At 45.3% G+C, this 26699-nt stretch overlaps 1 protein-coding gene across 1 annotated transcript in view; it reads left to right on the forward strand.

Annotated features, from left to right (window-relative positions):
* LOC138249297 (extracellular calcium-sensing receptor-like) overlaps window positions 1–23827 on the forward strand; it is a 106219-nt gene extending 82392 nt beyond the window's left edge. The window contains exons 5-6 of the mRNA XM_069203254.1: window positions 17248–17371; window positions 22920–23827. Coding sequence (XP_069059355.1) covers window positions 17248–17371; window positions 22920–23827 — 1032 coding nt within the window. The remainder of the gene's footprint in view (window positions 1–17247; window positions 17372–22919) is intronic.
* Window positions 23828–26699: the final 2872 nt, after the last annotated feature.

The raw sequence follows: 26699 nt of genomic DNA on the forward strand, positions 1-26699 counted from the left end.
AATCACATATTGCACACAAATCTGTTTTGAGTCATGCTGTATTATTAACAAATGTATTACATATTACTGTTCAATATCTGTTCTGTCAATTACTGATGACAACATACCAATGTCAATACGGTGTAGTTCATGGGCAAACCAAGCAGAAGTCAGGCACTGAGTCAGACAGCACTGAGAAGGGAAGGGAAAGGCAAAAATTAATGAAAAAGATCTGGGGGGAACTACAGAAAGTACAGATGCAGGAGGCTATATGCAATTTTGAAATGGCGTGGGTGAATCTTACCTGTGTGTTACTGGAAATACTGTTGTATCACTCTGTCCCTATTGTCTGTGTCGTCCTCTGAGTCTTCCTCCTCTTCACTCTCCACAGGCTCCACGGCTTCTACAACACCACCATCTGGACCATCCTCCAGCAGGAAAGGCACCTGGCGTCGCAAAGCCAGGTTGTGAAGCATACAGCACGCCACGATGATATGGCACACCTTCTTTGGTGAGTACATTAGGGATCCACCAGTCATATGCAGGCACCTAAATCTGGCCTTCAGGAGCCCAAAGGTTCGCTCAATCACCCTCCTAGTACGCCCATGGGCCTCATTGTACCGTTCCTCTGCCCTGGTCCTGGGATTCCTCACTGGGGTCAGTAGCCACGGCAGGTTGGGGTAACCAGAGTCACCTATTAGCCACACACGCTGTCTCTGTAGCTGTTCCATCACATAGGGAATGCTGCTATTTCGCATAACATACGCGTCATGCACTGACCCAGGGAACTTGGCATTTACATGGGCGATGTACTGGTCAGCCAAACAGACCACCTGCACATTCATAGAATGGTCATTCTTCCTGTTCCTGTACACCTGTTCATCGTCATTTGGGGGGACTAAAGCCACATGGGTTCCATCAATTGCACCAATGATGTTGGGGATATGTCCAAGGGCATAGAAATCAGCTTTCACTGTAGGCAAATCACCCTCCTCTGGGAAAATGATGTAGCTCCGCATGAGTTTCATCAGGGCAGACAACACTCTGGACAAGATCTTTAAAAACATAGGCTGAGACATCCCAGATGACATGGCCACTGTTGTCTGGAATGAGCCAGTTGCAAAAAAATGGAGGACAGACAGAACCTGCACTAGAGGGGGAATTCCTGTGGGTTGGCGGATGGGGGACATCAGGGCTGGCTCCAGCTGGCCACACAGTTCATGGATGGTGGCTCTGTCAAGTCGGTATCGTAGTATTATATTGCGTTCTTCCATTGTCGACAGGTCCACCAGCGGCCGGTACACGCGAGGATTCCTCCTTCTCATCGCAAGTCCCAGCGGACGGTGCCTAGGAAGGAGAACATGGAGTACAGAGTCAATCCACTCACAGGTACGTACAACACAGCTTGCACAGGACAGGTAAATGTATGGGTTGCTATGTCTGTATGTGTGCCATAGCAAGGCCTAGGCCTGTGTGATGCAGTAGAAATTAAGCCATGTGGGCCCTTGAAATGGCGGCTGCCTGACCTGTGAAGTGGGACAATGGGATGTGAGGTCACTGCGCTGGCGGGACACACCGTGGCGGTAGGCGGTCGAAGACCGCTGTGTGAAGACGCATTGGTTAACATTGAAGCCTATGGGCTTCATGAGCCAATGACGATGTGCGCCGGCGGTCGCGGTACGCACCGCCGCGGTACGCACCGCCGCGGGCGTGACCGCCATTTCCTATCTGCTTAATCACTCGAGACCTGATCATCCACAGGAGAGGACCTATACTGCAAGTGTGAACTCGGTCTGGAAGTGACAATGGCTGCTACTACTGGTGAAAGGGCCCCCGCCTTCAGTTCAGAAGAGTTGGAGAAGCTCGTGGACGGGGTCCTCCCCCAGTATGCGCTACTCTACGGTCCCCCAGACCAACAGGTGAGTACACTGAGTGCACATTGAATGGGTTATGCCTGTGTGGTGTGGGGGGGATGCAAGTTGGTGGGGTGGGGAGGAAATGAGGAGTGCAACGCACGACAGATGAGAGAATGGGACCCATGGCAAGGTTGGGGAGGGGGGGGCATGTACTCCAAACAAACAGATATGTGACTTTTTCTCTTTCCCACCCTGTACATGTCAAACAGGTGTGCGACCATCAGAAAATCGATATTTGGCGTGCCATCGCCAAGGAAGTCCGGAACGTGGGGGTCCACAACAGACGGGGCACCCACTGCCGCAAGAGGTGGGAGGACATCCGCCGCGGAACGAGGAAGACCGCAGAAACACTGCTGGGGATGGCCTCCCGACCTAGGAGGGGTGCCAGTCGCACCATGACCCCCCTGATGTCCCGGATCCTGGCGGTGGCCTACCCTGCTCTGGATGGGCGCTTGAGGACAGCACAGCAGACACAAGGGGGTGAGCATCTGCACATTCTCCTATCTGTATGCACAGTGGAGGCGTCTGGGTGGGGGAGGAGGGCTGTGGGTGACATTAGGCCAGGGCGCTTTCTGTAGTGTAGTCCTCTCCCTTAGGCATGGCCCTGTGCCCCCGCCCCCCACCTCTGTAGGGTGCCAAACGCAGCTACCCATGGTCCAGCATCACCCAGTTGCGCGTCTGTTGTCCCTAGACCTGTTGGCCTAGTCAGAAGTACTGAGTAGTGTACCCCTAGTTCGCGACTTAGTGCATGAGGCACCTGTGTCTGTCCTCTCCGCAAAGGGCATTGATAAGGCATGCACTCAACTTTGTTTTATTTCTCCCCCCACCCTAAATCTTTTTTTTCTTGTGCTTTAGCATCATCAGGCGGAGGAGATTTGGCGTCGGAGCAAGAGGGAGCTGCAGGTCACCAGGCCCCGGTGGGCACTGACACAGACACCGAGGGCACCAGTGATCCGGAGGGCGAGGGGAGCACCACAACGGGGGCCGGTGGAGACACCAGCGACACGGACACGTCCTCGTTTGGGAGCTCCCTAGCGGTGGCGGCAACGTCTGTGCCCCCCGCAACAACAGGTACAGCCGCCACCCAGCACACCAGCACCGCCCTCCCAGCAGCCCCTCACTCTTCGCTCCGTGGCCGCTCGGCCAGGAAGGCGCGCGTCTCCTACGCCCCAGGCACCTCAGCCCCTGCCTCTGTTACCCCTGCTGCCCTCAGTGCGGAGCTCATTGACCTGGTGAGGACGGTCATTGTTGGGCAGACTACTCTTCTGAATGCCATCCAGGGGGTGGAAAGGGAGGTGCATCGGAGCAATGCCTACCTGGAGGGCATTCATTCGGGTCAGGCTGCCCATCAACGAGCGTTCACTGCTCTGGCCTCAGCACTGACGGCAGCCATTGTCCCTGTCTCCAGTCTCCCTCTTCTATCTGCCTCCACCCTTTCTCTGTCTCCTGTACCTCAGCCTATCCCATCCACACCATCAGACCAGCCTGCACACACCTCAACACCCAAGGCCAGCTCTTCCAAACATAAGCACCACAGAAAACACAAGCATTCACCCAAGCAACACACAGATGCAGACATATCAACACTCACTACCACCTCTGTGTCCCCGTCCTCCTCGTCTCCCTCCTCCCTCCCTGTGACGTCTACACTCACACCTGCATGCACACCAACATCAGCCAGTTCTTCCACCACCAGCACACCCTCCACTACAGGCCGCACACCTGCAGTCACCACCCCCACTGGCATTTACACGTCCCCTGTGTCCTCACCCATTGTGTCTGTCACCCCCTCTTCCAAGACACATAAACGCAGGCAGACACCCAAACAACAGCCAACCACCTCACCACAGCCTACGTCCCAGTCACCTGCACCCAAGGACAGCACACCTGACTCTCATACAACCACATCCTGTTCCTCCACTTCTCTCACCACTACTCCTACCCCTTACCTTGGTCACAAGAAATATTACCTCTCCAATCTTGACCTCTTTCCCTCCCCTGACCCACCCCCTCCAACTGGGAAAAGTCCCAAGGGCACCTCAGCCACCACCAGCCCAGCTTCTAAAGTGCAAGTGGTGCATGGCATGTGGAGTCCACCCTTTGGCGGCAGTGACACTTCGGTGAGCAGCAAGGGGACAGCCAGCCCCCCCCCAGGCAAGAGGACCCGGAAAGTGAAGGGGCGCCGTGAGCGGACAGAGACGGCTGCACCCAAGGAGGTAACTCTGGCCACTTCACCTGCCACAACAGCCAGGGGAGGCAAGGGCCCGAGAGCCCCATCTAAGGAGCGGAAGGACAGCAGGGCGGAGAGGACAGCCACCAGGAGCGCGGAGCAGGAGGGCCCCACAAGCCCCATCCCGCCTGCAAGGGACGACACCAAAGGGCCCAGGACTCCGTCCCCGAAGGGGCCTGACCCTGCACGTTCGGAGGGCGAGTGAGCAGGGTGTCCAGGCCAGGTCTGACTCCCTTGACATACTGCAAGAGCACCGCTGAACAGGGCCCGCCGTGCAGAAGAGCACCGCTGAAGAGGGCCCCGCCGTGAAGACAGGTACCGCTGAACAGGGCCCGCCGTGCAGAAGAGCACCGCTGAACAGGGCCCCGCCGTGAAGACAGGTACCGCTGAACAGGGCCCGCCGTGCAGAAGAGCACCGCTGAAGAGGGCCCCGCCGTGAAGACAGGTACCGCTGAACAGGGCCCGCCGTGCAGAAGAGCACCGCTGAACAGGGCCCCGCCGTGAAGACAGGTACCACTGAACAGGGCCCGCCGTGCAGAAGAGCACCGCTGAACAGGGCCCCGCCGTGAAGACAGGTACCGCTGAACAGGGCCCGCCGTGCAGAAGAGCACCGCTGAACAGGGCCCCGCCGTAAAGACAGGTACCGCTGAACAGGGCCCGCCGTGCAGAAGAGCACCGCTGAACAGGGCCCCGCCGTGAAGACAGGTACCGCTGAACAGGGCCCGCCGTGCAGAAGAGCACCGCTGAACAGGGCCCCGCCGTGAAGACAGGTACCGCTGAACAGGGCCCGCCATGCAGAAGAGCACCGCTGAACAGGGCCCCGCCGTGAAGACAGGTACCGCTGAACAGGGCCCGCCGTGCAGAAGAGCACCGCTGAACAGGGCCCCGCCGTGTCAAGCACCGCTCCGCTGGGCCCTTCATCTCAAGCACCGCTCCGCTGGGCCCTCCTGTCAAGCACCGCTCCGCTGGGCCCTTCATCTAAAGCACCGCTCCGCTGGGCCCTTCATCTCAAGCACCGCTCCGCTGGGCCCTTCCTGTCAAGCACCGCTCCGCTGGGAACCGCCGTCTCAGGCACTGTTTATGGTTCACTGTGCCCCCCATGCCTCCTCCTTGACCAGTGGAGACTGTCATCCACCGGATGGACTGTGGCTTTGCACTCCCCAGGATGGTCCAGTGGGCAGCCCACCCACTGTAGAGACATTGAGAGACTGTGGCTTTGCACTCCCCAGGATGGTCCAGTGGGCAGCCCACCCACTGTAGAGACATTGAGAGACTGTGGCTTTGCACTCCCCAGGATGGTCCAGTGGGCAGCCCACCCACTGTAGAGACATTGAGAGACTGTAGCTTTGCACTCCCCAGGATGGTGCAGTGGGCATGGTGGCTCCTCGTGGATCTGGCGTCGTGGACTCATGTGGCTGTGGTGGCCCCCCCTTCCCTTCCCCCTGAGGTGCCTGTAGTTTTAACATCAGATGCCCCTGCAGTGTTCTCTCCAAAGGACTCAGGTCTCGTGTGTGGGCTTTGCCCTTGTTTCGCAGAACATTGGCCCACGGACATGTTCGATTCGTAGGATGTGCAGGACTTGTTACTCCAGTTATACACTGATGTGTATATATTTTTTATTTTTGTATATATTTATCACGGTTGGTCATGATTTCCAGGAGCTTTTTTTGTACATACATATTTCTTCTAAATTTGGTTGTGTCATTGTATTTTTTACGGGTGTTTGTGTGGTGTCACTGTGACTTGTTGCTCTGCATTGGTGTGTACATATTGGGGGGGTGGGGGTGGATGCATATGTGTGTGCCCGTAACCTTTCGTCCTCCCCCCTCCCGTGTGTCGTAGGTGCAGTACTCACCGTTGACGTCTGCGCCGGAGTTCGTACTCGTGGTAGATGAGCAGGTAGACGAGAGCAGGTATGATGTTCAATTCGGGTTCCATGCTGTCCGGATTCCGCGTGGAGTGTCTCGAGGTGAGCGTTTTCCATTGAAAATGTCTGTTTCCGCCGTGTTTTTATCGGCGGGGCTCCCGCCCCGGAAAAGGTGGCGGATTGGTGGGTCGTGATAGGGTGGGCGGTACATTGTCTGCCGCCTGGCTGTTGGCGGGGACCGCCGCGCTGTTTGTTTGTTCCGCCGTGGCGGTCGGAGTGTTAAAGCGGCGGCCTGTGTTGGCGGTTCCCGCCAGGGTCAGAATTGCATTTTTTTGACCGCCGGCCTGTTGGCGGGTTGGCCGCCGCTTTATCACCGACCGCCAGGGTCAGAATGACCCCCTTTGTCTTTTGTCTCACTTGGGAAGGCATACCAGATCATAGTGGATGCATAAAAATGTCCATGCTCCTCCTATTCAACACCTTGCCAACAGAGGGTATTGCAAAGAAATGATTTGTGCTGCCTTGTGTTACTCTGGATTTACTAAGCCACACAGAGCCATGCAAGGTGATTTTGTGTGGCTTAGTAAATCCTATACAAGGTTTTGTGTTGCCTTGTATCACCTTGCGTGATGCAAAGGCAATGCACAACTTTAGTAAATATGCCTCTAAGTGCGTAATAGTAAGGCTCTTCGTGTAATGAAAGTCTTAGTGCATGGATCAGTGGGATGTATACGGTGACTCGGGCCAGGTGAAGGGCTAACTACATCCTCCAGATGTCCTGTTCTTTTTCTCCCTCCAGGAGGCAGAAAGATAGGCTCACTTGGGGCTTAAAAGCAAGGAACAACTCCTGCAGTGTCAGACTCATGCTGTGAATAAGGCCAGGTGAAGGGAGAACTACATCACACAGAAGCCCTGTGTCCTTTTTCCCGACACTAGGTAGCAAGGGTAGGCCCACTCTGGGTCTAAAAGCTGGGACAGCTCAGAGTGTGATGCATCCAGGCAAAGCCTTGGCCAAGGGTGGGCCTGCCCATACCCATCTGAGCCCATAGGAGGCTGGGCTTGGTCACCCCGCTAACATTTTCACAAAGGTACGGTTTGGTGGTACTGCGATCTCAACTGTGCCAGGGGTACTGGACCCCCAACATCGGACACCCTGAAGGACTGTCCACTCCAGACTGCAAAAGGACCTGGAGGAAGCCCCAGCCGAGGGACTTTAGAAAACACCAGGACCTCCACCAGAGTGACCCTGCTGACCTGCAAGTAATCCTCAAATTGACCTACCTCCTGCTTCCAAGGGCACCTTTGCACACAGCTCTTGGCTCACCAATTTGCTCAGCACCCGACCGCCCTGTGCCCTTTGCCAAAGATCCAGCTCTGTTCTAAGGGGCCCCTATACCTTGCAACCTCAACATTCCAAGGACACCCTCCGGACTCACCTTGAAGTCCACCTGTGCATTGTTTTTCCAAGTGGTCCCCCACAGTGGCCTTGCACCAGCTCCAAAGACTTTCTGCAGCTGCTCCCGCTAAAACTCGGAGCTGCCTTAACTTCTCCAACTAGTCTACAGGGCCCACCAATGAACTCACCCTACAACCAGGAACATACATTTGTAAACACATTGGCTGACATTGTATGCATTTTATAAGTATTTTTCCTATGAATCCTATGGTGAGTAACTATGCACAGAACTAAGACATTTTCTAAACTTCGAAAAAAAATAATAACTTAAAAAGTACTTACTCGATTTTGATGATCTTGGTCTTGCAACATTTTATAAAAATCAGAAGTGTTTTTATAAATTGATCTTGAGTTATTATTTTGAGTGTATGTTTGTATTTATTGATACTGTGAGTACAATAAATGCTTTGCACTTCTCCACGATTAGTCTAACTGCTCGACCAAGCTACCTTAAAAATTAGAGCAATGGGTGGATCCAGGTTTTACCTCTGTGAACCAATGTGAGTTTGCCTAGACCCTACGCATAGATTTGCACACTACATAGAGGTCCAGCCTCCTATAGCTTCTAAAAATAATTTAGCTTAACTACAATGGGGAAGAGGAAGGCATCTGATGTGACTGCCAGCTCAACTACAGCTACAAAAACCATAAGTCAACAGGAAAGAACTTCATAATGATTAGAATTGATGATCTTTTGGAGGAAGGTAAGGACATTTTAAAACCCACTATCATATCCTCTATTGTTGTTCCCCCAAATTAAACCCCTCATGTTGCCCTGAATAAAAGAACAAAGAGGACTCAAAAAATGATAGAGAAGCCAAAGGTGCCTGATTCTCCCTTGCAGGCTATTCACTTAGGAAACCCTCAAAAAGCATATGCTTTGGAAGCGGCACAGGTGGTCAAGAGTTGGTACTTGTTAATCCGGCTGTCCATTGATAAAACAGATATGCTGTACTACATATACAAGGAGGGGGTGAAGCTGGATGAGGGGAGTGATAGTAACCCACTGAGCCATTAGGCGAGAAACTCCGTGATTGCGAAAAGCTTGGTAGATGTTAAATTGGGTCTCAAACACAGGACTCGCATTTTGAGGCACACCATAAAACCTTTGTAAGGTAAAATTGATGAATTATTGTCCCCAAATAATTCTGGCCAGATTGAGCGGGCAAAAGGAGGAAGTAGAGGGGCTATGGCACAAAGGCCTCACAATGAACCCCTGATTCAAGATTCTGTTCATTTGCATCCCCATCCAAGGCGAGCCTTCATATTTTAACTCTAATAGGTGCTGGGAGACACATTATAACCAGTTAAACATATCTGGAGGGAGGGGGAAGGGATGAAGAAATCCTAGAAGTTGTGGCCCTAGATCTTGAATCTCACAGGAGTTGGCTACCCAGAATGGGACACTAACCAATACCTGGTCCACTCCAACAAAGCCCACCCCATATTGTCACCACTCGCATCCATCAGGAAGACCTAGCCACTTATGCGAATTCCATTGAACCAAGGCAGACATTCCTAACCCAAATCCCAACGATTATGCAGGTGCGAAGGGAAGGTCAAGACTCCCTAACAAATAAGGTCAGCTAGTGGTGTCAGAATGTTAAGAAGGGTTATTTGATTATAAAAAGTGATATCCTAAGAGTTGAGAAAATTGAGACTCCTGGATATCTCTGTGACTCAGTGAGACTGGTTTGAAAGCACCAAGCCCTGGAGGATGGTCTTATGTCCATTGCTCGTAAAATCTGTGCTAATACCCAAACTCAGACCAAATATAAAGCACACGTTGAAGTGCGTTCTCAAGGGGAATTGCAGCATGTTCTAAACTCAAATGTTCAGAGGACACTTAGAATTAGTGGGCTGGGTAATATTGATTGATTGTGTGAAATTAGCGAACACAGAGGAAACAGAAAAAGGTGTAACATTGGGAGTGAACCAAAGGACACTGAGTCTGAGGATAGCACTAGGGCTTTGGTAGTGTATAATTAAAGCAAGTACCCTTACAATGATAGTGGAGAGGGTGGAGCCAATTCCTTGGTGGTCAGGGAGGGAGAATGTCCTCTGCTGGATAAAATTGGGCCCACAAGTGATTGTATGCTGGAGAGGGCTTTTGATGATTGTGCTCAGGTTGTACCTAAAGATGGCCCTACTAATCAGAATAAAATCTTGTCCTGGAATGTGGCTGGGATTAGTTCTAAACTGACTGATATCCGAATCAGGAGAGTTTATACATGGCCATGATATTTGTCTCTTCGAGAAGACCTGGAGTACAACTCCTATTTTAGGAATGGGTTTAGTGCATTCTTCATTCATGCAGGGGAAGACCTTCGGGTGGCCTAGCGATCTGGGTTAACATGGGACTTTAATGTTCTACCAGCTTTATACCAGTTAATTCTTCTGACCTTATTGGCGGTTAGGATGAGTCTCCCTAAGGGCAATTCTCTTATAATATTTGATGTGCATAATCGGTGGATGGGCATAAATAGGAAGCCATAATTATAAATGTACTTGAGGATCCCCTTCTAGAGTTTACTGATAAAGGTGTTATAATAGTGGCAGAAGATTTAAACTCTTTCTATGAACCATTGGTTGTTGCCTCTTAGATCTAACAACTGACCAAGATATCAAGTAGAGAATTCCCCTCCTAGAGCTTCCCCCAGCAAAATGGACACCAATGGTGGCACAATTACTTGCATTGGTGCTAAAGAGTAACCTTAGAGTAGCAAGTGGAAGAACACTGTCTGATAAGCAGGGTAGGCAAACGGTTTATAGATCGCGCCATTCCAATTCAATTGATAATTGTTTTTACCCTATTTGAAGCTATGGCCATTTGTGTGATATGACTGCAACAGACAGGGTTGATGGCACCTATAATGCCTTTAGTTTGTCGCTACTAGGTAGTGTTGCGGAAAGTCCTAGCATCCTAGGCAATAATCAAGTAGAGGATGTCTACATACTAGCAATGAGAAAGCCATCCGGTGGGAATGGGTTGAGAAGCACCCATAGGCCTTGGGAATGGTAGTCAGCAAAGTTAATAATCTGATAGTGAAATTTGATGGCCTTTTCCCTGAGGAGGGAGTTTTGGCCCTGGAGGAAGAACACAAAGTACTTATTGCATCAATTAAAGTTCTCCTGGTACAAGGCAATACGTGTGCTAATTTGAAGGAAGCTCTGTGGTATAATGAAGCATGTGCAATAGCAAAGGGCTAATATGTGCAGCAAAGACTAGTAATAGGTGTGATTAAATGTTATATAGGGCTTTACCATAAAAGGGAATTGGCTAAAGACAAGTGAGCAAGGGAGAATGCGCATTGTGAAAACGTGTTCCGTTCCATGAGTTGTAAAGATAATAAAGGATTTTGAAAAACTTTGGTACAGGGAAAAAGTGGCTCCAGGAAATCACTGGAATATTTTGTCCAGCCCTAGGATTGGGTGTCTCACTTTAGTAATTTGTATTGACTTTTGTTGCCTTTGTTGATTTGCCTGCAGCATTTGATCTGGTTCAGAGAGCACAACTGTAGAATGTCCAAAATAGGATGGGTATTTGATCTACTGTTTTGGCAATCCTTGTACAGTTGCATGCGGAAAACTATGCAGGGGGCAGGAGGGGTATCAGTGCCAATTTACTGAGTCAATAATGATTACGTGTGGAGTTAGACAGTGTTGTGCCGTGGCCCCTACTTTGTTTTCATTGTATATAATTGATGCAATGGAGTGGTTGGATTAAGGCAGCTGTGACAGGACAGGAATGAGAGTACCTGCTTTGCTTGGTATGGATGATACTTTACTGCTTTCCAGATCTGTAAAGGGCAAGCCACAGCTTTTAAATAATTTAAATGCCTTTTGTGAAGAGTTTGGGATGGAGCTTAATAGCGCAAAAACAAAATGTATTCTTTTTAACCCTGCGAAGACGAAAAATGATAAATGCAGGCTACATGCGGGAAATGATCCAATAGAACAGGTCTCTAGCTTTGACTATTTAGGGATAGGACTAACCCCAAATTTAGAGTGTACTCTGTAATAACAAAAATCACATGTATCTCTACTGCAGTATACTACAAATATCTCTAAGATCTATAACAAAACAACTTCTGAGAGAGTGGCCCGGCACTGGAGATCTACAATGTTAAGGCTGTGGGAGCAGTCTTATACGGCTTAGAGATCTGAGGGTATGTGAAGAGTAGTATATTGTCAATGGCAGAAAATCGATTCATTAGATCTATTTTTGCCCTTCCTGTGAGTACTCCATTGATTCTGTTGCATTTGGATGTGGCAATCAAAAAGATTGCTTTGAAAGCTGAATGCAGACCCTTGATCTATTGGTACAGGTTATGGACCTGGCCTGTTCTAGTAGCATATCAAGAGGATCTAAGTGATCTTTGGGTTGATGCTTGTGTCCCAAAAATACTGTGGCTGACCCATGTTAAAATGTATTGGGGAAACTGGGACTGGAGAGGTGTGAGTTGTATCCAGAGGAGAGATTAACTCTCTTTCTGAAATGGATATTAAAATATTTTATTGGGAGTATGTATCTGCTGGTACCTTTCACAGATGTAAAGGATCTCTAACAGTGAAGTTTACCGATTTTAAACACTTCCCACTGTATGAGAGTATGATCTACGAATCACAGCACCACTGCCTCGGAAACTGTGTATACAATTCAGGAATAAATCCCTTCCAAACAGAGCCTACTGTAATAAGTGGTCGGATGTACTACCTGCAGGAGTGGCTGGTCTGCCGGAGTCATTAATTCATATTTTATTCTTCTGCCCAGCCTATGGGCACCAAGAGCAAAGTGGAAAGAGCCCTGGTGCAGGAATCTGGGTATCAGGAGGCATTTGGAGGCAGAGTCTCAGTACTGATTGTTCCAGATCGGTGGTATTTTCTATCAAAAGATACTTTATGTTGGCTTGGATCGGGTGAACTAAATGCATTCAAGCTAGAGTGTAGTTAATGACATAAATCTTGTTGTATAGGTGTTCAGCTTACTAATCCGTGTTTATAGAAGGCCTGTTCTAGTCCTTTTGTAAAACCTGCACTTTATTGCTACCAATGATTTTTTATTATTATTATGTGCACTTTATTGCTAATTTGCGCAAATGCATTTTCACTGTTGTTGGGAGATCAGTGGGATTCCTTGACTATGATTACTTCATTTTTATTAATTACCGTCTTATATTTCTCAAATGATCTGGATTGTATGGCTTTTCAGATGAACATTGTCTATCTCTAGTTGTTATGCGTACTTTCATGACCTTTTGATCAGAATAAAAGTTATTGTGATGATGATGGATCAGTGAGGCATTTTGCATCACGTGATGGAGAGCAAATGTAGTTTACCTACACAGTGGGGGTGCAATCACTGCATCCCTGTGGATAGAGAGTGAAGACCCAGAACAGAAGTTAGGGATATTTGTAGAAAAGGTTACATAAAAACAATCTGTGATGTTCTTTTTAGCAAATGACTACTGATTAGTTTTTCCTGAGTGACGACATAGGGTAGATGGTAGATGTGTGGGGATACTTCTGCTAGGAGCCAGCACTATTGCTACTGCTGTGGGAGTCACCACCTAGCCCTAAGGCTGTGTCTGAGTAACAGTCAGAAAATTAATTTGGAACGAGAAACAACCCCAAATAAGTTCTGAAACTGCAATAGTGGATCCACATCCCCTGTCTGGAAAATGAGTATTAAAGTGGAACTGTGAAATTATTGATCAGTAGATCACAAGAATGGCGAAAACAAAATGCCTTGGTTTATTCAGTGTCATATTTCGCATAATATTTGTAATAAAGTCAATGAATAAAAAATGTTGTGAGTTTTCTTCTGTGTCTTTGATGCTTATATATCTTTCTCTGATTTAATGGGAAAATGAAGTCATATTCCAATGACATTCAGTTCAACTAATTATATTCCTATTACTTTGCTTGTGGCTTCTCGACAGAATACTTCCGCTGATGGGCCAACAAACTATGAGGCATCAAAGAAAAAACGTAATACAATCCACCCTATTTAGAGTGAAACCTGGCTGTAAAAAAGACAGGAAAAAAGTATTGACCCCTTCACCCTTGGAGAAAAGTCAAGTCAAGTGGGACCATTGTTTTTTTTTTTTTCAAAAACAAAATCCTGCTTTGCTAGCTGTCCATCATATCTGACTTTGCTGTCCTTCAATTGTTTTGTGCATAGACAGGAACTGCAATCACAACAGTTCTCTACATTTTGTGGACTGGGGTCCTTCTTGCACAAGACTCTGTACTGCTGAAGCTAAAGTAGCATCAATTCCAAACAAAGGGCCTGATTTAGATACTAGTGGACGGGTTACTCTGTTACAACGGTGACAGATAGCCTGTCCGCATTGGACCGAATGGCATTTAGATTTCGGTGGATGGGATGTCCGTCACTGTTGTGACAGAGTAACCCTTCCACCAATATCTAAATCCGGCCCAAAATGCTGCAGAATATTTTTTCATTCAACAAACTACATTATCTTGTCAAAATCTCCCTCTGTATTTATGCATATTTTTACATAATTTTGAATATGCAGACCAGACCACCAGTGAAAGGACACTCAGGGCATATTTATACTTTTTGGTACAAAACTGCACTAGCGCAGTTTTTAATCCAAATGTTTTGTACCGGCTTGCACCATTCTTGAGCGCCAGCTGGGCACCATGTTTATGGAATGGTGCAAGCTGGTGCAAAGGGTAGGCTAGTGTTAAAAAGCAAGCTTTGCGCCATTATTTGACCCCTCCTACCCCATGCGTGATTTTAGTATGGGAGGATAAATATGGCGCCTAGGCCATAGAGCCATTATTTGCACAGGAACGCCTACCTTGCATCTCATTGATGCAAGGTAGGTTTCCACATACAAAAAATGACTTTAACTCCATAACTTTGGCACTAGACGAGTCTAGCGCAAAAGTATAAATATGGAGTTAGTTTTACACCAAATTTGCATAAAATAAACTGATGCAAATTCGGTGCAAAACTAGTATAAATATGCCCCTCGGTCTGAGAAGAAACAGCAAAATATTGCACATAGAGAGGGAAACATATGAAGTTAGCTTTACAATAATAGCCCCGATTCAACTAAAAAACTACAGCAACAAGATTGAGTTGTCAGTTGGCGAAGGAGGGGTGGGAGTGCTCCCTCACTGAAGGGGCCGAGCGTCCCATTCTTTTTTGAGGAATAGACCTAGGTAAGCAGATCCATCACCAGGAAAAATAGTTAAGGGGGTCAACAATTGTATCATTCCCCATTTTAGCCCCCATAGGAAAAATTGCGGATTACATTATTCTTGTCATGGAAGTACAGGTTACCTCAGAAAGCATGCTTTTTTAATTTCATGTTAATTTGGTCGGTATTTTTTGATCTATTCAGGTTTTTAAAAGGTGCAGAGCGGGATTTAAAGGGGAAACACTTTTGCATATCTCTGCTGTCTCCTACATTTCATGAATGAAAGCAATCATGATTAATTGTTTGCAAAATGTGTCTGCTTGGATTAGGCCCCAATTTTTCTATTTTCAACCATCTTGAAACTCATGAGTCAGCAAGTGAGTTTAAAAAAAAATCCTCAGCTATGGGGAAATAACCCCAAAGATGACTGACCCAAGGGTAGTTGTGAGCGATACTAAGATGCATTAAAAATGGAAGGCTTGCCTAAGAGAAAAGTCATATGTGGCACACAACTCGCACAAATCACTGCCGGCTCTCAAGCTCAGCAGTTGTAATTTTAAGTGCTGGATTCAACTACCATTTCCTCCCTAACTCTATTGGACCTAACTTTAATGCAGTTTGCAAAAAAAAACACACACAAGCAAAACTAAAAGCCAAAATGACTGACTGCTTTGCTCAGAAGGCAGGGAGCAGGGCTCAGGGCCTGACAGCAGGCCATACCTTGTGCCCAAACTCCACTGTGCAACACCCGCTGCAAGATTGGATGGCCCCAATGGGCAGAACATGTGGCCCAGCCCTGTGGCCAACCCAAGTGGAAGATACGTGACCACAGGGCTGGGCCACATGTTTTGCCCATACGTGTATATATGTACATATATATATATTTATATCAATTCCAAAAGGTCCAGAAAAGGCGCGCTTGCTTTATGTTGGTGCCTACGCCAGGGAAGGACCTATTCCCTTAATTCATCTTTGCACCAGTTTGACAGTTATGTCAAGGACGCGGCACTCACAGGATTGCATATATCTTCTGTTAATACATGAAATGACCCCGAACAAACTAACACCAACGCGTTTCGACCTTCACGGTCTTGATCACGTGATCATTAAAAGATGGATGAAATGCTGCAGAGTCCATGGCACTCCTCTTTCTGAGTTAGAGACTGGGATAAATAGTTGTGCTATTCTACTGCTACACTCCCCTTGAAGGCCTCTTCCCGTTGTCACCTTATTTCCATGGGCAACAGCTCCCACATCAGTAAATGAACAATCTCTTAGTGAAGGTGACTCCTGATGATCACGAAGACAGATTGGAAGGTGCTGTGCAGTGATACCGAGTTCTGTGGTGCTCTATACACTGAGTGCATCGTGTCATGCAGCCCTGTTTGTCATCTCCTTTAGACTAGCTGTGAACCTTACTTAGAGGAGGTTGGCAACAATACTTCTTCAAGAAGATGTGGATGTCCTGTCCACCCTCCTCTGTACTCTGTCACCTAATTTATAAAGCAGTTACAGGTGGTTTGTATGATGGACAGCCATCTGCTCTACCCTCAAGAACACCTATTTTGCTCTCCTGACCACAACAGCAATGGTGTCCGACTGGTAGCCCAATTTAGTGCCTCTTCACTGACACCATTTCACCTGGTATTGCATCTGTCAGGGACTATTAGAGATATAAGGGTGGTGCTGTAATATAAATGCTTTAAAAGTGCTAACATGAACGCCCACCTGCTTACAGACATTGTGTATATGTGTCCTGGAAACGGGCCCCCACATTCTGATTCTATCTCTAGGACATGCAGGCTTAGAAATGGCTGAGCTGCAAAATGATAAACTCAGTTTATTTAAATATTTTTTCTATTTTGTTTTAATTTTTATAAATGATATTCAAACAATGGCATAAGCATACTCTACCTTTAAGAATGTCATTAGACATGTTGCATGCAGCAGTCAATAAAACAGCAACAGTAAGCAAAAAAAATATTTCAAGGATGGAATGGTGTCAGCAAGTTATGTTCTGATGAAGCAAATGTGTATTCAGGAGATAATCAAATGGTTCAGAAAAAAAGTGAGACAGAGTGTGATAATGTGAAGGGGTAGTCGGAGAAGGAGGGTAATAGAACAAGGTGTTTAGAGGTATGAGGAGAGTTAAGGCAGCGAAGATAACCAGCAGTCAAGCAGTCAAGCTAAACTTGGGAGAGGTTCAGAGAGCAGTGTATAGTGTAAGTAGAAAAAGGCATATTTTAATCATTTCTAAAAAGTGCTTAGGATCATGATTATCTCATTCTTCCAGAAAGGGAGTTCTACACTGTTGTGCTAGCACAGAGGACATCTTGTGTGGTTGCTTTTCATGTTGAATTTCTTGGGTATATTTTGTAGGTTCCTAGGGCCACTGGATCTTTTGATGGTTGAGCAAAGTAATCAGGTTTATAGAGGAATGAGGCAATATAGGCTCAATTGAATTTTATTCTGGACTCAGGCAGTATCCGGACTAAATCAGCATACAAGTGTAATGCTCAGTGCTGTCATTGTAAGTGTCTATGATGTTTAAGTCTTTATGTTGCCTCTCCCTTTTTACTTCATTAACAAGCAGCTAATTGTTGTTCCTCTTCTTTGGATTTCAGCTCCCACTCTCGGTCTGCAGCAATAGTTGTCCTCTTGGGTATAGGAAGGTTGCAAGACGAGGAGAGCCTGTGTGCTGCTTTGACTGTGTTCCCTGTTCACCAGGTGAAATCAGCAACTTCACAGGTAAATAATTTTGATATGTTCTTGATTTTAATGAATTTGGAACCCTGTTTATCCATATTGTAGGATTTTCATTATAGGAGACTAAGGGCCAGATGTAGCAAAGTCCCAAATTGCGACTTGCAATTTGCGAGTCCCTGCGACTCGCAAATTGCAAGTCGCAATTTGGGATGCAGAAAGGTGTCTCAGACACCTTCTGCGAGTCGCTATGGGGCCGCAAAGACCCACCTCATTAATACTAATGAGGTGGGTCGCAATTTGCGACCCCATAGCGATTCAGGGGACTCCATGTCCGTGACTGCTTTTAAATAAAGCAGTTTATTTTTTCAAAGTGCAACCCGTTTTCCTTAAAGGAAAACGAGCTGCACTTTGAAAAATAAACCGAAACTTTTTGTTTCGGTATTTTTCAGGGCAGGTAGTGGTCCCTTGGACCACTGCCTGCTCTGAAAAATTATTTTTTGTTCCAGACACAAAGGGGAAGGGGTCCCATGGGGACCCCTTCCCGTTTGGGACTGGGTTACCATCCACTTCAAGTGGATGGTAACTGCGAGTCCATTTGCGACCGCGATTGCATACCAGTGCGACTTGCAAATAGGAAGGGAACACCCCTTCCTATTTGCGACTTGGAAATGCATTTTACGAGTCGGTTCCGACTCGCAAAATGCATTTCTACATACCAAATGGGCTTCAGCGACTCGCAAACAGCGTTTTTCGCCGTTTGCGAGTCGCTAAAGCTTTCCTACATCTGGCCCTAAGTCCTTTCCCTTTTGAATATAAAATCAGTAATAGTAAATTTACCATTTCCAAGAGGTGTGATTTTATCGACTTATAAGTTGGAAAAAAAGACCTGATACTAATTGGTAGAACATGTTTGTTTTATACAAGAAGTGCTGTAGAAGCAACAATTAATGCAAGTATTCATTTATAAGGTTTCTTTACAAGAACTATCATTCATTGATTCCAAACTGGTGTGACGTGACAGGCAAAATACAATGAATTAAACCCAGATCTGCGACTGGGTGTGAGTGTTGGAAAAGTTTCAGCACTCTGTCCATCAGTTTATCTGGTGGTGTGCTATGTGAGCCCAAAGTAGCTAGGGCAGACGGGGGTCCCTTGGTCTCTGTGCCACTGGATTCAACCTAGCCTTGATGATGAGGGGTTGTACACCGAAGCTGGTCCCAGAATGCTTCTTTCCAGTCCAGGCTTGGCACTTCTGGCTGGACTCTTCCCATGGGCAACAGGGTCAAGACTGATTTACATATGGCTGGGTCCAAACTTGGGTGGCATGGCAAGAAAAAACACAATGGATTAAACCCAGGTCTGTGACTGGGGGTGAGTATTTGAAAAGTTTCAGCACTTCGTCCATCAATTTCTTTAGCGGTGTTGCAATCTCTCCACAAGCACATTTGAGAGACATCGGAAACTTGTAGGTCACCTCACAACGATCCAACATGGTCTTAATGTATGCTGACATGAACTGTGTTCCCCTATTTGAAACATCTTCCCTGGAAACAGATACCCCAGTAAAGATACAGAGAAGGGTGCTAACCACTAAAGGTACAGTCACAGTCCTCAGTTATATCGCTTCAGGGTAACAGATGGCATGGTCAAACACCACTGGGAGAAACCTGTTTCCTGAGGCTGTTTAAAAGTCAAGACCCTAGAGATGTCCTTGCCTCTCAAACATTTCAATATTTCACAACCTTCTTAGATCATCCATGAGATTTACATAGTTTTCTCCAGAAGTGACAAGCAGGTATAACTCACAAAATAGGAAATGATGGTTGATTACTTAGGCTAGGAAAAAAACATAGCATCTGACTATTTGCCAGGCATTGAACCACGGTGCCTTACTATTAAAAAAGGGGTTATTAGCTGGGGGTGAGAACCCGACTCAGAATATTAAACAAAATTCTTGTCAAGGTGAACCGCAAAAGTCACTGAATAAATCGGTGCATAACCCTCTTAGCTTATCACACATAAGTACCCTGGCTTAACTTAAAGGAAATGTATAAAGTATTTATCCAACACTCAAACAATAACAATGTGAAAACACAACGCAAGGAAAAAATCTATACCAATTTAGAAAAACTAAATATATTTTACTAATAAAATAACTCCAAAACAACAGAAATCCAATATGTAACACAGGAGCAAAGGTCATGTTGGACCGGGTCAAAGTCACAAATTCAGGCTGACCACAATGAGTTGCGGTATGTATACTGGGTACCGGTTTCACCCAGTGAAGAGTTTAACTTCTCACAGGCAATAATTACCCTCTGAACTCCTAAGACCCTTGCACCCTCACTTCCACCTCTCCCGTCCCTCCCTCAACTCAGTCAATGAAAGAAGACTAGCAAAAGAACCATCCTAGTGTGTTGCTTCCATTCCCCTCCTCCTGGTTAATTTCTTTTGTTGATGAAGTCAGATAGAATTTGTCGAGGAAGTTGGAAGGAGCTGACTCCTACCTTCCCTTCAACCTTCCTAACTCCTCCCCTACAACGCCTACAGAAAAACTGGATCTGTGTTAGTGGGTATAGGTATCTAGGAGTTGGAGGCAATTTTTACCTGCCTAGCCCTTCCCAGATCTTGGCCTACTGGCCCAATCCTGGGGAAGGGACTTCGAGGGGCAGGATAATCCCTACTACAAGTTCTGATATTTATGTGATGTTACATGTGATGTAGAAGCAAATCAGTGAGTTGGGCTAGAATTAAGCCCATGACCACTTAATTTAGGAGGTTACCTGAAGCCAGAAGAAATCAGGCACCAGCAAAATCCCTCCCACACGAAAAGGAGATTGTTTTCCATTGGAGGGCCAAAAACAAATTTTTAAAAAGTGCCAATTTTGGGAGTCAAAAACCAACAAAAATCAATATGGTATATATATATATGTCATAAAGGCATCCTTATGACACCCTTTTATGGTGTATAAAAACCTTGTAAGAGCAGCGAAAGAGTTAATGTACCTTCTCTGTATTGTGAAGCTGCTCCTATCTAAATTGCTCTGTCAGTCGTGCTTTTATGCGAACTAAAAAACTGCTATTAAATACGTAAAAAAAAGAAATATATAGTTCCCTCCTCCTTTCATCCCTCTCCGTCGTCAGTGTCATAAACCAGAGGGTAAATTGAATTCAGCCTTAGCTATCGTCTGCATCACCCCCTCTATTTGTCACACAATATTATATTTAGCAGTTTTTGTGAGCATATCAAAAATGCTCCTTCCGGAGATTCTATAGAATATGTTCTGTTAGTTTCATTCAACATACTCTACATGTTCTCTACATATGTTAGTCATCTTGGGTACTTTAGAACACTGTACACTAGTAACGCTGCTCATAGTCAGGCATCTCATATTGGATGAACTTCTGGGGAAGACACAGCATTGCAAGTGAGCTAATGGGTCTGACACCGGGACAGCTGGCCTCATATCTGAGCAGAAGTTGAAGAGCACCAGGTTTAATGAGCAAAGGTATCAGGGCAAGTCTCTAGACAACTGACATTTCTGACATATTCCCTGTTCCTTGGGCAAGGGGGCTCTCGCTGGAGAGGTCCCTGGCAGCCAGAACTGACACATCTCTCACAGCCACCTTTAGGACTCATTAATGTCTTTCATCCATTTTACTGGTAGAAATTCCTGCATAAGGATAATTGTCCTCCTGCATCTGATCCTGTTCTGCCAGAATCCACTGTAGTCAATTATGGGCAAACCTCACCTACACAGCCCTCTGTACACAGTGGGATACACCTTGGGCTGGGTGTATCCCTCTATAATCTAAACAGTCCTCTGGTTTATCAGATCTCTTTAGATTCTGCACATCAAGTAATGGCAGGTCCAGCTTCGTTGTTGGCATCACACTGACACACCATGTGGCAGCCCTCCTGCTTTCAGTCCTTTCCATATCCACCCCAGCAGTGATGAATACTCCTTTGTTACCATCCACCACTCCACGTGCAGCTGTTTTCACCTGGGGCTCTCACTGTGTCCAGCATCTATAAATGTGACAACTTTAACCTTTTCAGCTCAAATTTGCTATTATTCTTGTGCTATCAAACTCAATTTTTTTTTTATATTTACTCTACCACACACATTGTATGATTTGTATAATTCCTGTTTTCTCCACTATTGTGTAAACCTCCGGAAATGCCTTACTGCCCTGCTTTCGAAAAGTGCAATGATTTTCTTATTTTTTATTTTCATGTTTTGTATTTTCTTGTGTGCATTTTCGTCTCACTGGTTCTGTATTCACTCCATTAATTTTTGTATTGCTGAGAACATATGATGTGTTTTCAGCTTAAAGAATTCAGAAACAAATTATCCGCAGCTATTACATATAATTTCTCTCAGTGTATGTTGGCGGTCGCAAACTAGATGGAAATTAATTTCCTCAAACTTAATGGTGCTACACTTTGGGATGCAATCCTTGATCGGGAATGGCAACTGGTTGCTGGACACCTTAGGCACCTTCCCGATTCCAGTTGAAAAGGCCAAAAATCTTGGGATGATTGTTGTATCGTATGTTGGGTTAAATGGGACAGCATTTTGGATAGAATGTACTTGGGAGTTCCATGTGAAATGTGGAGCTTGAGAGGTAAGAAGTGGCTGCTGTCGCACTGTGGGGTTCAGTTGTAGATGACTTATCTGGATATAATAAATCTCAATATATATATATATATATATTCAATATCCAATCATGAATGGATTCTTTCAGTGATCCTAGATACTGAACTTTCTCTGAATGGACAGGCAAATTGTATTGCTGTGACCTGCTTATGGCTTATAAAGAAGGTAAAGAACATTTCATCTTCATCTCCTTCTCAGCCCAAAAGTAGGTTGTGCTAGCTTTGGTCATGTCCAAATTGGTCTATTGACACTCCCTCTTTCTGGACTCTAACAGCAGAACCCATGAAAAACTCCAGGTAGTGCAGACTATGCTTGGTAGGGCAATCCTTGACATTCCTAAGCACTGGTCCACTGTGGGGCTTTGTGAGATACATTTGCTCCTCATCAGAAAGCACATCATGTTTAAGGCTCTCTGTACTGTATACAAGGCTCTTAACCATCCCAGTCCTACCAGGAATTAGGGATATTTTTCATTGGTAAATTGCACGTAGAAACCTTTGTTCTGTCCATCTCAATTTGGTCATCGTGCCAAGGGTTCAGAGGAAGAGATGGGAGGCCAAAGCCTTCTCAGTCACTGCTGCCAGACTCTGGAACTTGCTTCTTCAGTCTCTGACTGTGATTACTTGGCATCTGCCTTTCAGAAAGGCACTTAAGACCTGGCTTTTTACCATCCAGGCAGATTTTCCTAAAATGAAAATGGTGGTTTGATTGACACTGATCTGTATCGGAGTTTTGTGACTACAGTGCTGTGATGCCTATGGGTAAATGCTGTGCTTTACTAATTAAAACTCAAAATCAAATCAAAATTAAGATAGGTAATGTTTACTTATGTGGTTAATTTATTTTATTATCTTACATCTCACATTGTCTCTATTCCTTACATAGACTAACCCATAACACTCACCCTCATCATTACCTATCTGTTTCAGATGCAGCCAAATGTTTAAAATGTTTGGAAAACCAATGGTCCAATAGGAGGCGTGACCTGTGCATTGAACGAGAACTTGAGCACTTGTTGTTTGAAGAGCCCCTGGGTCTAATACTAGCCATCTCTGCAGGCTTCCTGAGCCTCCTCACTGGCTCTGTCCTGTGGGTCTTCATTAGGTACCGAGAGACACCCATTGTCAAATCCAGCCACTGTGGACTCAGTTACCTGCTCCTTGTGTCCCTCATGCTCTGCTTCCTGTGCTCTAACCTGTTTATTGCCCGTCCCCAGAAGCACACCTGCATGCTGCGGCAGACTGTCTTTGGGATTGTGTTTTGCATCTGTGTCTCCTCTGTTTTGGCAAAAACAATCATAGTTGTCCTTGCATTCAAGGCAACACATCCTAACAGCTCTGCCAGGAGGTGGATGGGATCAAGAACCCCAAGCTGTGTTGTCTTTTTCTGCTCATTATTCCAAATTATAATCTGTGTTAGCTGGATAATGATGTCTCCTCCCTTTTCTGCAATGAACACACAGTACTATAATGAAAAGATAATATTGGAATGTAATGAAGGAAATACTGTATTTTTCCACTGTATGATGGGATACATGGGACTTCTGGCCACAGTCAGCTTTATAGTGGCCTTTCTCTCAAGGAATCTGCCTGGAAGCTTCAACGAGGCCAAGCTGATCACCTTCAGTATGCTGGTGTTTGTCAGTGTGTGGATCTCCTTCATCCCGGCATACCTGAGCACACGCGGGAAGTACATGGTGGTCGTGGAGGTGTTTGCAATCCAGTGCTCCAGTGCAGGCCTGCTGGGATGCATATTCTTACCAAAGTGTTATATCATTCTAGTGAGACCAGACAGCAATACAAGGCAACATCTAATTGGAAAAACCCTAAGGGCCTGATTAACTTACACTTTTGTAGTAACTTACACTTTTGTATTAAGTCCATCACTATACATGGCCAACCTATGGTATTGCAGAACCATCCAATAGATAATAATGGAGGTAGGGACTTACTGCACAAGTGTATGTTACTACAAAAAAGTAAGTCATTTTAAAAGTGCATTTTGTGAATAGCACATTCTAATAGGTTTTGAAGTACAGTTAGTGAATCTGGTCCCATGTTATTAAAGAATAGGGAGAATAATGGACAAAATATAAATGATCATATGGGTGAGTATGAAGAGAAAAGAGTGCCAAAAGGAATGCAACTGGACCATATGTATCAAGTCCTACTCCTTGAACAATTGGGATCTGATTAAACAAAATGCCTGTTATCACCAAAATGAATAACTCATTTAATTGATTTTCATGACATCATTAAGATATAGGCGCAGTCAGGAGGTTGTGGAGCACTTGTGAGAGTAACAGATACACAGTTAACCAGTGGGACACGGAATGTTTGACACTGTTTGATGTACAGCAAGAAGTTCGGTATTTGCAAACCACTTGCCAGGCTTAGAACTGAGCTACTGCTGGTTGTTTTTAAGATTTTCTTGTACACAAATTATTTGCTGGATGTGTGCTCTGTGGTACTCATGATGCATGACTCACCTATTCATTTACCACACCTCTTTATTGTATCTAATGCAACACACGCTTCAAGGGACAGCTGTAATTATGATGTGGGAAGATACCCTACCAAGAGCCAGGACGTACATGCCCATGCCTCACAGCTTACAGCATTCCACTCATGGACATGGATTTAACAGGTCACCTTCCCTTATAAGAACAACACACCTCTCTCACTTTGAAGGACAGCAGAGGGCGTATATACAAAAGTATGTTTTTGAATCTGAAAAGTGATGGCCATAATTTGTTTTTTACTAATTTAATAACTTCAGTTTCTATGAATCGTATTTGTGTTTCCTAAGGGTACATTCCAGAGCCAGCCAAAGCAACAGAGAGGCTTATTTACAAGGCCCTTGTCCTGCCACAGGATAATTTTTTTATGCTGCAGCAGCGCATAAACAACTCCAAATCTACAAAGTGATGCTAAAGGCCTCTAGCATCACTTTTCACTCATGTGCTCCAACTACTAGCAATTATATGCAAAGTAGGCATTCCCAGGCAAAAAGTCATATAGAACTGATGCAGTGAAATTTACATCGTTCTGCAACTTCAGTGCATCAAAAATGTAACGCCTTGTCAGAGCAGGTGTTAAACTGATGCAGTGTTTTTTCCTATGGGAGCCTTCCATGCATTGCTGGAGTAGCTTAATTTTTTTATGCTATTCTAGCAATGCATGAGTTTAGCACCAACAGATGCATCAGAATTTCTGAGGCATCCATGAAACCGTGCACCAATGAGCTCTTTATTGTAAATACAGTGGATCCATTGCGCCCTTAAGGAAACGTTAGGCAGCACAAGAAATCTGAGGCATTGGAGCAGATGCATCAGTTTCTTGTGCATGAGGTCCAGAGAGTCTGTGATGCAAAAACAGAGTGTTGAGGCTGGTAATGGCAGTGAGTTGAGAGTCTGTGATGTCTTGACAGAATATTGACAATCATATTTAATTAAATTAGTGTCAATCATTGCATGACAACAGCTTAGAAAGTTATTCAAAAAGAGATGAAAAATGGGAAGTTCTTCACCTTTAGTAACCTTGTCTTAAAAATACCAATCACTACTGAAACGGTGGAGGAGGTGGTGTGTGAGGTGAAGTGCAAAGAGAATGTAGCTAAAACAGAGACTAAGGAGAACAAAAGAGTGGGTTTGCGGGAGTGTGTTTTTGCTGTGGTAAAAGAGGACATAAGGCAAATGCTAATGAATGAACAGGGTTGAATGTGTTTTGTAATGGTTGTGCCAAACAGTCATTTTTATGAATGCTGTAGGAAGAAAGTAACAGAAAAAAGGCCTTTAAATTGAAGGGGAACAGAAACAATCTTAAATAGGTTGCAAAGTTAGAATATATTGAACTATGAGATCTGATTTGTGTTCACATTTAACAATCATTTCAAGGTATAAGTCTGATAAGTGTTCCAAGAACAGAGTCAAATTATCTCCCATGGATGTGAGACCAAGGGGAAAAGAAGGTAAATTCATCAGGATGTTTGGTTATTTTAATGCAAGTATAATAACTAGGTAGCAAGATTTATGTGGGAAAACGTTACGTTGCAAAGAAAGGGAATGATTTAATCGGGTGGCTACAACAACAATTGCTGGTTGTGACACTAAATCTAAAGGTAGTAATTAAGAAGATCCAAAAGAAATGTGACTGATTCTGGTGAAGAGTTTAATCAGCTACTTCACAGAAATGGGTTGTTTGTCTGGGTACAAACACCAAAAAGTGTTCAAATCTGAGTAAGTATTTGTTGTAGCAAAAGTATGAAGGATTCCCCTTTTCATCCAGGACAGTGTTGATGAAGAGTAACAAAAACTCATGAATCTTGGGGTTATTGAACCAGTTGAAGTCACTGGATATAGGCTTCAATTGTATAGGCATGCAAGGCATGAGAGGTATGTAAGGTATCAGAAGAACTTTATTTGTGCATTGATTTGGGAGTGTTCAAAAAAGAGGTGATGATAGATACATTTCTATCACCAAATATTGATGTGACGTATGCTTCCTTGGTTGGGCAAAGTTGTTTACTGCCTTAGATCCTATGTTGGCATACCATCAGGTTGAATTAGAAGAGACTTTATAAGAAATTACAACCTATGTAGCCATGTGGTTACTGTAGGAGGCTGGCCTGGTTTGCAGCGGGTACCTTGGGTACTTACACCTTATACCAGGTCCAGTTATCCTTATTAGTGAAGTAGTAGTGTCCTAGCA

Source organism: Pleurodeles waltl, chromosome 8, assembly GCF_031143425.1.
Source record: "Pleurodeles waltl isolate 20211129_DDA chromosome 8, aPleWal1.hap1.20221129, whole genome shotgun sequence".
NCBI lineage: Eukaryota > Metazoa > Chordata > Amphibia > Caudata > Salamandridae > Pleurodeles > Pleurodeles waltl.